This window comes from Mauremys reevesii, linkage group 1, assembly GCF_016161935.1.
Source record: "Mauremys reevesii isolate NIE-2019 linkage group 1, ASM1616193v1, whole genome shotgun sequence".
Lineage (NCBI taxonomy): Eukaryota > Metazoa > Chordata > Testudines > Geoemydidae > Mauremys > Mauremys reevesii.
In genome coordinates, this window is record NC_052623.1 from 102,701,382 (window position 1) to 102,715,802 (window position 14,421).

Sequence of the window (14,421 nt, forward strand, 5' to 3'; positions counted from 1 at the left end):
CTGTGAAACACCAAAATACACATTTCAGTCATTGTCACAGATTTTGCTTGTTTAAGCCACTGTTCAATGTAAGTTGTATTCCCCTTTGTACCTAATACACAGAGGCTATATACAAGTCTGAGCTAGCTCTCTGCTTGAGACCCAGACTCTTTAGCACAAGCTATAATGACTTTTAGCTTTGGAAATCGTAGCTTCAATCCCTGGTGCTGGCCATCACACTTGCAAGTGCCCCACATTGGCATGTGGAGAAGTGTACTTTATATTGAGAGGTTGGAGGTAGGGAGCTCACAGGAAAGGGGAGCGCATAGGCAGAGCTGCTGGTGTAAAGCAGGCAAGCTTTAGCTGCTCGTGGCTGTATCCAGTTTCTAGAAGTCCATGAGAAACTACAGAGTGTTTCAGGAAGTGAGTGATGTTCCCTCCAACTAAGAGGTTATGTTGTCATTGCTAAACTTGGAGGGTTGTTCTTGGTGCTCTTGTTTTAAATGGTAACAAAATGTTATAGACACACTGAGAATTTACTGAGGCAGGCCACAGCCTCTCACACATTTCAGGAGGGTTGACATAGTCAGAAGTGTCTGTAGTAGTTTCTCCCTCTGATCCCCAGGCAGGCGCAGCTCCCTTTCTCCCTGACTCTGAGGAGTTATCCACCGAGCTATACCAAAGCTTCATAAATAAAAAAAAAATCAGGAAATTAACCAACAAAAGCCATGTTTAGTGACAGTAAAGGTTGTGGCAGGGCACAGCACTTCTATGCAGAACTTTACAAGCACAAAAATAAGAACTTAAGGGGAAAACTTGTGCATACTTTTCTCCCTTCATGTTTCCCACAACACTATAAAAAACACCTGCCAATGCTCCATAAGGCTTTCTGTCATCTCCAACAGATACTTAAGCAATATCTACCCCAACTTTATCAAACTTGCACTCTAATGTAAAACCTAAACACTGACCTCTCCTCCCTGGTAAGGCAAAACAATGCCCCAAATGCATAGAATGTGTGTCAGTCAGATGTGTTGATCTGTTAGATAGCTGACATAAACCATATGAGATCACTATTAGGATTTTGCACTGGAGTTTTAGTTTGAACACCACACTGAGAACCTTTGCTTTAGACAATTACAGCAGCAATAACATTTCCATTCAATTTCTCTGAGAGAATGATACCACAGCTCAGACATGGAGACAACTATATTTCCTTGCTGGGCAACACAATTTGAAGCTTAGCTGCCTGCGGACAAGTGATCGGAATTGTTGTCCTCTGCTTGACTCCCACCCAGTGAACATCCATGCAGAGAGCCTGCCTTTAATGTTTTCCCCTAATTTCCTACAATTTCCTGGGAGCAAGCTGAATTACTAGGGGTTTCTGCCCTGCAGTTATACAATACATTCTTTCTTCTCACACCTTTTCCAACGGGGAATGAAACCATAGTGGGAGGTGATGATGCTTTTTGAAGCATTAGCTCTGGCATGGATTTCTTCTCAGAAATTTGCTGTTCTTGGAGGGAATTGTGGGATTCAAGACAGCTGCTCATGCCATTCACCTGCACAAATATTCCCCCACCTCCACACAGCTCCAATCATGTGGTGTTAGCACAGAGACCTTTGGGGGCATTTCCACCTTGCTTTACTCTTTTTCTTTTTATCCTCTGTGATGTATAGCAAGGGTAGCTTCTGGCCCTTAGAGCTTAGGTGCCTTAGTGTTTACATTTGGTTAAAAAACATTGCATATGTAAGGGAAAAACAAGCTAGAAAACGTTCAGCTAGCCATGTTAGAATGGTTAACAATATAATTCCTAATTAAATTTTTTTGGGAAAAGGTAATTTAAATGTTTGTTCTGAATCTACCATATTGTTCACACTACCTAAATATAATACATAAATGAGGAAATTTAAACTGACACTTGGGCAGTGACAAACCCCTTTAAGCTTGTACTGAGTGGCTTAGCAGATAAGTACTAGCTTTCCTATTCTGGGATCAGTTCCAAGAGAAGTGTTAAGTCCAATAATTTCAGCCACCTAATTTAATTCCAAAAGTGGACAATACTTTACACTTAAATAATGCAGAATATCTGCATAATTCATATGACTAGTGATCATACAAGACCACTGTGATAAATGAAGGGTGGGATTAGCTCCCTTTTATGGACACCCAGCCAGCCAGTAGCTATAAAATCCCTCTTAGTAGATGTTCTCTAATTGCTCTACTTGTAAAGCGTTAAAAAATCTCACTGCTACGCATAGGTAAAAGGAAATGAGTGGATACCTAGCCAAAATTGCCAATGGGAAGGCTAGAACTTTTAAAAATTGAAACAAGAGTCCATTTTGTTTGTCTGTGGTTGTTCTCCCAAAGAAAAGGGACAGAGCAGTTATGCTGTGAGAAGCTTGGGCCAGGTATGAAAAAATCATCCGTATCATATCTAGAAACTACTCATTTAAAACCCCAGATATGTAAGTAGATCAGGAAATGTCTAGGAAAACACAATTAGGTTTATTCCTTTTATTTCTTTATGGCTTGTGGGTTTCTCTGTGTTAACCCCAGATGCTTTTGTTTTTCTTGTAACCTTTAAACTGGACCTCAAGAAAGTTATTCTTGGTGCTTAATCCTTGTAGTTGCTCTTTTTTAAAATCTAGCAATAGCTGAGTTCTCAGATGTATTTTTTTTATTAATAAAATTTACCTTTTTTAAGAACAGGATTGGATTTTTGTGTCTTAAGAGGTTTGTGCACATCTTGTTTAATTAGCAGCTGATTTTTTTTCTTTCTCAGCTATTCCCCAGAGGGGGATGGTGGTGAAAGGGCTTGTGGGGTACCCCTCAGGAAAGAATTCCCAAGTGTGCCTTCCTGGGTGCTCAAAGGCATTCTGCACTTGGGTGGTGGCAGCATCTACCCATCCAAGGTCAGAGAGAAGCTATAACCGTGGGAGTTTAATACAAGCCTGAAGTGGCCAGTATTATTTTTTAGAATCCTTGTGGGCCCCCGCCTTCTGCACTCAAAATGCCGGAGTGGGGTATCAGCCTTGACAACCACAAAACTCAAGAGAGACACAATATCTACATAGGCTTTTAATAGTCTCCCATCACCAGGGTAGCTGCATGCAAAGACTAAATTACCTCTACGGCCTGGTCTACACTTGAAAATGTTACCGGTATAACTACGTTGGTTAGGGATTTTTTTTTTTTTAAACTGAAACATACTAGTATAGTTACTCCCTTTCCCATATGGGAATAGATATGCTGGTAGAAAGTCACTATAACTCTGGCCACACGGAAGACTGTGCTGCTTTAACTATACAAGTATAGCCCTCAAAAGATAGTCCTCTTCCAGTTTCAGGTGAAATAATTTAGTATCCACTGTATTTCCGTAAGGAAACTTCCACAGAATTATTTTACAGCATATATGTAACAAAATGTGCTTCTTATATCTACTGATCTAAAGCCAAAAAAGGATGGCATAATAATTCAGAAATACAACATTTTTCATATATCAGAGGGATAGCCGTGTTAGTCTGGTTCTGTAGAAGCAGCAAAGAATCCTGTGGCACCTTATAGACTAACAGACGTTTTGCAGCATGAGCTTTCGTGGGTGAATACCCACTTCTTCGGATGCAACTACTTGCATCCGAAGAAGTGGGTATTCACCCACGAAAGCTCATGCTGCAAAACGTCTGTTAGTCTATAAGGTGCCACAGGATTCTTTGCTGCTTCAACATTTTTCATACAAGTGTGCTATAACATATTTTAAAGATTCAGTAATATGTTTATAGAATTACGCAATAACCTTAAATAATGGTAAATAGGTCAAAAGGCAACTTGTGACACCTGGTAGTCTCTAGCTTTAGAGATGGCAATATTGACCACTGTGGAGGAGTTTGGTATGTTATGTGCCAGCACCATTACTAATTCTATTTCATTTTGCTTGTAGATTATAATAAATAAGGCCCCAATCAGCAAATCACTTAAGTACTTGCCTACATCCATTCCTATTCAACAAAACACATGCTTAAATCCTTCAGAGATGTAATAGTATTAATTTCCATCCAATTTTTGAACTGAATGTTAAGAATCACTTGCCACACATTAAAATTGTCTGGTGAAAGAAAAGTTTCTCTCCACACGCCCACCTCGCAGGATCAACAGTCTAGGGGAACCTTCAAAACTGAACCTGTAGTCTCTGCTACCAGATCTGTAAGCCCCAAATTGGAGTTTCTCTTGTCCCTTCATATTGCAATTCCTTACAGAGAAATAAAAACAGATGTTTTTTCTTAGTGCAGCAAGGTAGTTATCTCTACCTCATTCCACACAGGTATTGCAGAAGATTTCAGGATTTAATCTCATTTTCGTTAAGGTTATTTTACAATATTTTGGCAGCATAAGACCCACAGTCTTTAAATTTTTACAGAGCCATTCCACGACTGCTTTCAAACTTCAGTTATTTACAGCTAGGTTCAGTATCTTATAGGAAAATTTAAGGAATGTATCTAATATTATAGTTTAAATTTCTAAATTTGGCAGTATTTGAAAATATATTATCTTGAAACTTTTTAAGTTTTTGATTAGTGGGTATTTTGTGCTGTACCAAACGAGATCCATTCTCAGTGCTGTCTAGTGGTATGCTAATGTAACACAAAGGTTTCCATTTTTGTTGAGCACACAAACCCACACTTTCTTGCTCCCTTTCTACCATCTTCATCGGTCTGATATGTATTGTATATATTGAACATAGCACAAGTCTTGTTCTCAGGCCACTAAGGATATATATCTATACTGCACAATCATGGCTGACCCAGGCCAGCTGACTCAGCCTGAGCTCTGCAACCCTAAGGGGCTGTTTAATTGCAGTGTAGACTTCCCAGCTCAGGCTGGAGCCCAGTTTTAGGACAATGCAAGGTGGGAGGGGCTCAGAGCTCAGGCTGCAGCTCAAGCCTGGAAGTCTACACTGCAATGAACTGTGGGTTTTTATTTGCAGTGTAGACATATCCTAACTTACCGTACTCGCCAGCCTCTGAAAATTACAATATGGCAGACTGTAACCAATAGAAAAGTCTGACTAGAATCCATCCAGTTACAATAACTTCTTTATGTTAGAATGGGCCTAGGTCATTATTTAACAATAGTAGTATTTCCACAGCTGCTTGGCAACTTCATTCAATCTTGGGGTCATAAAAATGTCAGCTTTTTTTTTAATACCAAGTCTGAATGAAATTGGTTACCAAAGTCTGCAGTGTTGTAATTGCCTCAGCTTCATATGAGACAATTAAAATGTTAATTTAAACTCTATTATTTTAATAAGATTCACCTTGAGTGACAGAATTAAAGAAAATATTTTCTTTTAGAATGTGCATCAAGGATGAAGCATTATAATGGAAAACCCAAACCTATATATTAATAATCTTGTCCTTTATGGGTGCAGTGAAATAGTCTCAATTTTAAAAATCTATTTTTTTTCTGTATTTCTTCAGTGTCTGTGACTACTAATCTGCATAATTCTCAGGATGATGTAAAGGTTAAGTAATTCTTCATGAACCCTCCTGTTTCATGTACCATGTGCTGGGTAATAACAAGAAAAAGCTCCATGCTTGTAAAAGGAAACTGACCCTGTATTTGCAGAGATGCTGCAACCACAGCTAATGTTTCAACCATGTGCATATAGAACAGGGGTCAGCAACCTTTCAGAAGTGGTGTGCTGAGTCTTCATTTATTCACTCTAATTTAAGGTTTCGAGTGCAAGTAATAAATTTTAATGTTTTTAGAAGGTCTCTTTCTAGAAGTTTATAAAATATAACTAAACTATTGTTGTATGTAAAGTAAATAAGGTTTTAAAAATGTTTACGAAGCTTCATTTAAAATTAAATTAAAATGCAGAGCCCCCCGGACCGGTGGCCAGGACCTGGGCAATGTGAGTGCCACTGAAAATCAGCTCGCGTGCCGCCTTTGGCACACGTGCCATAGGTTGCCTACCCCTGATATAGAATGAAGTTCTGGTACCTCCTCCAAACTTTTCCCTTCTGCAACTTGTGCTCCTCCTTCCAAGTTCCATGCAGATTGCTGCACTTTTTATACTGCAAATCAGAAGAACTGAAAAAGATAGTTGAAAGAACAATTAGTTCAGCTTAGGGATGTAAAGATTCTCAGCTGTAAAAATACAATTCTGCTGAAATCAAACAATTTATTAGATATACTACCTCTTAGTTCCAGTACATTTAGCAACACAAGAAATAAGGACAACAGCATTTTGCAGTGTATTTAGTAAACAACTTTGTCATAGGTTTATTCCCCACTTGGAACTTTAGCGTCCAGAAGATGGGGCCCTGCATGGGCTCCACTAAACTTAAATCCTAGTTTAGATCTGGTTATGCTGCCACCAGCTAGAAATTCCAGTGTCTAGCACACTCCCTGTTCCCCCAAAACTTTCCCGGGGTACACCGATCCAAACTCCTTGGATCTTAACACAAAGAAAAATAGCCCATTCCCCCACCTCCCCCTCCCTTAGCCGTCGGGAGAGATCACCTTGATTCAAACTCCTTGAATCAAAACAAAAAGGGATTCACCTCCCCCCCCCCCCCCCGAGGTTCCAAACAAGGGAAGAAATCAATCAGGTTCTTAAAAGGAAATATTTTTTTTAAAAAGAAAGAAAGGGATGATAGGAATGGAAGGAGCTTGCAACCAGGGGGGACGGAGGATAGGTTAGAGGACCGCACTGTCCCCAGGCAAAGGCAGGTCTATCTGATTGGGGATTCTATACTGAGAAGGTTGGACAGGCCTGTGACCAGGGCCGATCCAGAGAACAGAAGGGTGTGCTGTCTACCGGGCACTAAAATACGGGATGTGGACCTGAGGTTGAAAAGGATCCTAAGAGGAGCAGGTAAGAACCCGTTGATCATCCTTCATGTAGGAACGAATGACACAGCTAGATTCTCGCTAGAGAGGATCAAGGGAGACTATGCCAGGTTGGGTAAGACGCTCAAGGAAATTGAGGCTCAGGTGATCTTCAGTGGGATTCTACCTGTCCCTAGGGAAGGGTGTCAAAGGGGTGACAAGATCGAGACGATAAATAGTTGGCTGAGGGAGTGGTGTTACAAGGAGGGCTTTGGGATGTATGGGCACTGGGAGGCTTTCAGGGACAGAGAACTGTTCTCACGGGATGGGCTCCACCTAAGTAGGGAAGGAAGTAGAATTCTAGGAGGGAGGCTGGCTCATCTGATTAAAAGAGCTTTAAACTAGACATTGGGGGGAGACGGTTGGGAGAGGTCCAGGTACTCTCCACGCCAAATTTATACATTGAGAGTGAGAACAACAGGATAACAACAGATATAGCCAGAGGGGGAGGGTTAGGTATAAGGAAGAGGGGGGGGACGGATACTAGACCGACAGGTCATACTGGTAGTACTGTGTCCCTACCAAGTTGGGTGAAAAGGGTGAGAGGAGCCAAACAGCAAAAATTAGGATGTTTGCTCACCAATGCGAGAAGCTTAGGTAACAAAATGGAGGAACTGGAGCTCCTGGTCCGAGAATTGAAACCGGATATCGTAGGAATAACCGAAACATGGTGGAACGGTAGCCATGACTGGAGTACAGGTATGGAAGGGTATGTGCTGTTTAGGAAAGACCGAAACAAAGGTAAAGGTGGGGGAGTAGCATTGTATGTCAATAATGAGGTGAAATGTAATGAAATAACTAGCAATGCAATGGATAATACGGAGTCTGTTTGGGCAATGGTGACATTGGGGAAGAAAACTACTAGAGCGTCCCCTGGGATAGTGATTGGGGTGTGCTATAGACCGCCGGGATCTAGCCTGGATATGGATAGAGAGCTCTTTAATGTTTTTAAGGAGGTAAATACTAATAGGAACTGTATGATCATGGGAGACTTTAACTTCCCAGATATAGATTGGGAAACAAATGCTAGTAATAATAATAGGGCTCAGCTTTTCCTAGACGTGATAGCTGATGAATTCCTTCATCAAGTAGTTGCTGAACCGACAAGGGGGATGCCATTTTAGATCTGATTTTGGTGAGTAACGAGGACCTTGTTGAGGAAATAGTTGTAGGGGACAACCTTGGCTCAAGTGATCATGAGCTAATTCGTTTCAAAATAAATGGAAGGATAAACGAAATTGCATCTGAGACTAAGGTTTACGATTTCAAAAGGGCTAACTTTACTAAATTAAGGCGACTAGTTAGGGAAGTGGATTGGACTAACATATTTAGGGATCTAAAGGCGGAAGACGCCTGGGGTTACTTCAGGTTGAAGTTGCAGGAGCTGTCAGAGGCCTGTATCCCGAGAAAGGGAAAACGGTTTGTAGGTAGCAGTTTTAGACCGAGCTGGATGAGCAAGCGTCTCAGAGGGGTGATTAAGAAAAAACAGAAAGCGTACAAGGACTGGAAAATGGGAGGGATCAGCAAAGAAACCTACCTTATTGAGGTCAGAGGGTGTAGGGAAGCAGTGAGAAAGGCAAAGAGCCGGGTGGAGATGGACCTCACGAAGGGGATTAAAACCAATAGCAAAAGGTTTTTTAGCCATATAAATAGGAAGAAAACCAAGAAGGAAGAAGTGGGACCGCTTAAAACTTTAAACGGAGTGGAGATTAGGGATAATCTTGGCATGGCACAATATCTAAACGAATATTTTGCCTCGGTCTTTAATGAGGCTAATGAAGGGCTAAGGAATAGTGGTAGAGGGACTGACGGGAATGAAGATATGGGGGTAGACATTATGGTATCTGAGGTAGAAGCCAAACTTGAACAGCTTAACGGAAGTAAATCAGGGGGCCTGGATAGTCTTCATCCTAGAATATTAAGGGAATTGGCGAGTGAAATTGCAAGCCCGTTAGCGATGATTTTTAATAAATCTCTAAACTCGGGGGTTGTACCGTTTGACTGGAGATTAGCTAATATAGTTCCTATATTCAAGAAGGGGAAAAAAAGTGACCCAGGTAACTACAGGCCTGTTAGTTTAACATCTGTAGTATGCAAAGTCATGGAAAAATTTTTAAAGGAGAGAGTGGTTACGGACCTTGAGGCCGATGGCAACTGGGACAAATTACAGCATGGTTTTACGAAAGGTAGATCGTGCCAAACCAACCTGATCTCCTTCTTTGAGAAAGTAACAGATTTTTTAGACAAGGGAAATGCGGTGGATCTAATATATCTTGATTTCAGTAAGGCATTTGATACGGTACCGCATGAGGAATTACTGGTTAAATTGGAAAAGATGGGGATCAAAATGAAAATCCAGAGGTGGATAAGGAGCTGGTTAAAGGGGAGACTGCAGAGGGTCGTATTGAAGGGTGATCTGTCGGGTTGGAGGGGGGTTACCAGTGGAGTTCCTCAAGGTTTGGTTTTGGGTCCGATTTTATTTAATCTATTTATCGCTGACCTCGGAACCAAAAGTAGGAGTGGGCTGATAAAGTTTGCGGATGACACCAAGTTGGGAGGTATTGCCAATTCGGAAAAGGATCGGGATATCCTCCAGGGAGATTTGGATGACCTTGTAAACTGGAGTATTAGTAACAGGATGAAATTCAATAATGAGAAGTGTAAGGTTATGCATTTAGGGATGACTAACAAGAATTTTAGTTATAAACTGGGGACGCACCAGTTGGAAGTAACGGAGGAGGAGAAGGACCTAGGAGTCCTGGTTGATCGTAGGATGACTATGAGTAGGCAATGTGATGTGGCTGTTAAAAAAGCTAATGCGGTCTTGGGATGCATTAGGCGAGGTATTTCTAGTAGAGATAAGGAGGTGCTAGTCCCGTTTTATATAAGGCGTTGGTGAGACCTCATTTGGAGTAGTGTGTGCAGTTTTGGTCTCCCCATGTTTAAGAAGGATGAATTCAAACTGGAACGGGTACAAAGAAGGGCCACTAGAATGATCCGAGGAATGGAAGGTCTGTCGTATGAAAGGAGACTTGAGGAGCTCGGTTTGTTTTCCTTAACCAAAAGAAGGATAAGAGGAGATATGATTGCATTCTTTAAATATATCAGAGGGATAAATACCAGGGAAGGAGAGGAATTATTTCAGCTCAGTGCTAATGTGGACACGAGGACAAACGGATATAAATTGTCAGTCAGGAAATTTAGGCTTGAAATTAGACGAAGGTTTCTAACCATCAGAGGAGTGCAATTCTGGAACAGCCTACCGAGGGAAACAGTGGGGGCGAAGGACCTCCATGACTTTAAGATTAAGCTGGATAAGTTTATGGAGGGGATGGTATGATAGGATAACGGGTTTAGTCAATAGGTCAATAACGTGCCACACTGGTAATTAGTACAAAGGATCAATGTTGGGATATTGTTAGCCTTTTCCAGAGGGTCTGGCTGGAGAGTCTTGCCCACATGCTCGGGGTTCAGCTGATCGCCATATTTGGGGTCGGGAAGGAATTTTCCTCCAGGGTAGATTGGCAGTGGCCCTGGAGGTTTCTCGCCTTCCTCCGAAGCATGGGGCAGGGGTCACTTGCTGGTGGATTATCTGCTACTTGAAGTCTTTAAATCATGATTTGGAGCATTCAACAGCAGAGTCAAGGGAGAGAATTAGTTCAGGAGTGGGTGGATTGGCTTATGTGGCCTGCATCTTGCAGGAGGTCAGACTAGATGATCATAATGGTCCCTTCTGATCTTGAATTCTATGATTCTATGAAAGAAAGTAACACTATCTCTGTAACACCAGGATGAAAATATTACAGGGTCTAGCTTATAAACCTAGAGGGACTTCCCCACCCCCTTTCTCAGAATAATCAAAAGTAACAGCCAACAGAAATAAAGATATTTCTCCAGCAAACACACATTTGCAAATACAGAAATTATTATAAGACTAATCCGCCTTTCTAATACTCACTATACTGAATAGAAGAAAATACTTCAGGAAGCTTGGAGAGCCTGGATATATGTCTGGCCCCTCTTAGATCCAAAGAGAGAACAACCCCCAAAACAAAGAACACAAACAAAGACTTCCTTCCACAGAGATTTGAAATTATCTTGTCCCTTGATTGGTCCTCTGGTCAGGTGTCCGTCAGGTTACTGAGCTTGTTAACCCTTTACAGGTAAAAGAGACCTTAACCCTTAACTATCTGTTTATGACAAACGTCATCAGATTATTTGTGTCCATTATGGAAGTAACAGATTTGGCTTGATGCGTCAGCCTCTATCATCAACAACAACAACAACGATTCCTATTTATGCCTGTATTATCATCTTTGTCCTCTAATTTTTCAAAGCTAACTGTGAAACATTTTTTTCCTCACTTACTTACAATACTATGAAAAGGCTGTTAAGGCTGATAGGCCAAAGATTTAATTTGTATGTTTATTATAAAGGGAAGCATGAACACCAGAATATAACTCAGTGTGTTTGATGACAGACAGCAGGACTTTTGTACAATTCTGCTTTGCCGTCAGCAAACTAAAACAGGGAAGATGCCTGGGCATACCACATAAAGTCCCACATTCAAATGTACATGCGCATGGTTGCAATTACAGACAAAAACTATCCACTGTTTAGTTATTGAAGTGATAAAGCAAGTACAGTTTTATTCAGTATTTTCTATTTATTACAGGCATTTGAATGGGGAACTGATTTTTAAAAAACAAATGTCATGTGGTAAATTACCTGGCGACGCGACCTTCAGGTTGATAGCAAAAAAATGGGCTATACCTGGAACCAGCTAGAGCGAATGGCCCAGGATAGAAGACTATGGAGATCTGTTGTTGGCGGCCCATACCCCGGTTGGGGTGACGGGCATGAATGATGAAATTACAAAGGGTATTATTGCATCCTTTTTTTCATTTATGAAAACCCGAATAATGAAATTAGCAGGGTGGCACCATGAACAATTTACTTCCTCTTTTAAAGTACAACAATTTATGCTCTTACCAATTACTGTCTTTTTAAGTTTAAAAGAGGCCTATTCAATATGTAAATATCTTTCCACCTTCAGGCTCTGATCCTGTGAGAACTTAATTTGATTTCAGTAGGGCTAGTCACAGTGCATTAAGTTAAGCACCTGTGCAGTCTTTGCAGGATGGGGCCTTAGTCCGTGTACAAATCTGTTGTCTAATATGTTAAGTACAGTTACAGGCAGCTTAGCTGAGCCTCCTAAAGCAGCCGCCCCCCGCCCAAACAAACGGTGCCCACAGCACTACGGCAGGGGCGTGCGATGGCAGGGGCCGCAGCGGGGACATAGGTCCTCGCTAGGCGTGGGCAGGGGAAGGTCAGTGGTTAGTAAGGGGGTAACTAGCCCCAGGGCAGGGGCGAGTCACCAGTGAGCGCGCAGTGGGGCGGCTGCGGAGCAGGGCGCGAGCGTCGGCCAGGGTGGGGGCGCTGGCGGCTCCCGCGCTCTCCGCCTGGGGCTGTCTGCAGGGAGGCGGCGGGACCGGTAGAGGGCGCCGGGGTTTCACGGACGGCCCGGTTTGGCCCATCCCGGCCGCCTTACAGCTCGTCCCCGGGCCCCGCCGAGCCTCCTCGGGCTGGCTCCGGCCTCCTGGGGCTTCTCGGGAGACTCCCCGGCGGGCCGGGCCGGGCGCCGCTCCGCGCCAAGGCTGGGGACCATGTTCCCCAGCACCGGCTCCAACGGGCTGTGTAAGTATCGGGAGCCCCTGGCCAGGGGGGCGGGCCCGGGGCGCTGGCGGCGCCCTCTCTCGGGGGCGGGGGCTGCTGGGGCGGGGGCGCCGCAGTGTCCGCGTTCGCGGGGGCGCCGCGAGCCTCCCCCCCCCGCCCCGGGAAGGCGGGAGCCTCTGGGACTCTAGCGAGGGAGCCTCGCCTCGCCGCTCTGCGTCTTGTCACGGGAGCCGGGTTTCACGCCGTGTGCGCGGTCACGCGTGGTTCCCCTCTCGGCACAACCAAACGTGGATGGAAACAGCCTCCCCGCCCCTCAGAGCCACCGCTTTGAAAGCGGAGCACAGTTCGGTTTAATTGTGCTTGTTCAGGTCTCCGTTTTCCCTTCTCTCTCCTGAAGTTAATTGTGTGTTACCGACCATCTGTACCAGGGTAACTCCTATGACAGGAAAAATAGTTCCCAGCTAGTATTGATGTGATCTTAAAACACTGAATCATAGAATATCAGGGTTGGCAGGGACCTCAGGCGGTCATCTAGTCCAACCCCCAGCTCAAAACAGGACCAATCCTCAGACAGATTTTTGCCCTAGATCCCTAAATGCCCCCATTGAGGATTGAACTCATAACCTTAGGTCAATGCTCAAAGCACTGAACTATGTGAACCATGGTTTAGCCTGGATCTATATATGCCAGACAAGCTGGTTGTAAACTGCTTTTGTAAACTTAGCTGTATGTAAAGGGAATGTAAAAGAAAAAAGTATTTCTGCAAATAAAGTAACTTACTGTTGTTCAGAGTTGACAAGGAGCTGACTGAGGAGATAGCTGAGCCATTAGCAATTATCTTTGAAAACTCATGGAAGATCGGAGAGATTCCAGAAGACTGGACAGGGCAAATATAGGGCTAATCTATTAAAAAGGGGAAATAAGGACAACCTGGGGAATTACAGACCAGTCATCTTAACTTCTGTACCCAGAAAGATAATGGAGCAAATAATTAAGCAATCAATTTGCAAACATCTAGAAGATAATAAGCTGATAAATAACAGTGAGCATGGATTTGTCAAGAACAAATCATGTCAAACCAATCTGATAGCTTTCTTTGACAAGCCTTGTGGATACAGGGGAAGTGGTAGAGGTGGTATATCTTGACTTTAGTAAGGTTTTTTATATTGTCTCATGACCTTCTCATAAACAAACTAGGGAAATACAATCTAAATGAAGTTAGTCAAAGGTGGGTGCATAACTGGTTGGAAAATTGTTCCCAGAGAGTAATCATCAGTGGTTCACAGTCATGCTGGAAGGGCATAATGAGTGGGGTCCCGCCGGGATTGGTTCTGGATCCGGTTCTTTTCATTATCTTCATCAATGATTTAGATAATGGCATACAGAGTACACTTATAAAATTTGTGGACGATACCAAGCTGGGATGGGTTGCAAGTGCTTTAGAAGATAGGATTAAAATTCAAAATGATCTGGACAAACTGGAGAAATGGTCTGAAGTAAATAGGATAAAATTCAATAAGGATAAATGCAAAGTACTCCATGTAGGAAGGAGCAATCAGTTGCACACATACAAAATGGGCAATGACTATCTAGGAAGGAGTACTGTGGAAAGAGATCTGGGGATCATAGTGGATCACAAGCTAAATATGAGTCAACAGTGTAACGCTCTTGCAAAAAAACCAAACTTCATTCTGGGAGAAGTAATTCTTCTGCTCTACTCAGTGCTGATTAGGCCTCAACTGGAGTATTGTGCCCAATTTTGGGTGCCGCATTTCAGCAAAGATATGAACAAATTGGAGAAAGTCCAGAGAAGAGCAACAAAAATGATTAAAGGTCTAGAAAACATGACCTATGAAGGAAGATTGAAAAAA

General features: G+C 42.7%; 1 protein-coding gene and 1 long non-coding RNA gene across 2 annotated transcripts in view; one reads left to right on the forward strand and one right to left on the reverse strand.

Annotated features, from left to right (window-relative positions):
* Positions 1–4,053: 4,053 nt before the first annotated feature.
* Positions 4,054–11,639, reverse strand: LOC120404625. Its single transcript, XR_005598078.1, has 3 exons — positions 11,603–11,639; positions 5,984–6,073; positions 4,054–4,229 (listed from the first exon to the last, which is right to left on the reverse strand). It is a non-coding gene; the product is annotated as an uncharacterized LOC120404625 (long non-coding RNA).
* Positions 11,640–12,382: 743 nt separating this feature from the next.
* UBAC2 (UBA domain containing 2) overlaps positions 12,383–14,421 on the forward strand; it is a 158,305-nt gene continuing 156,266 nt past the window's right edge. Inside the window, exon 1 of the mRNA XM_039537449.1 lies at positions 12,383–12,571. Coding sequence (XP_039393383.1) covers positions 12,541–12,571 — 31 coding nt within the window. The 5' untranslated portion in view covers positions 12,383–12,540. The remainder of the gene's footprint in view (positions 12,572–14,421) is intronic.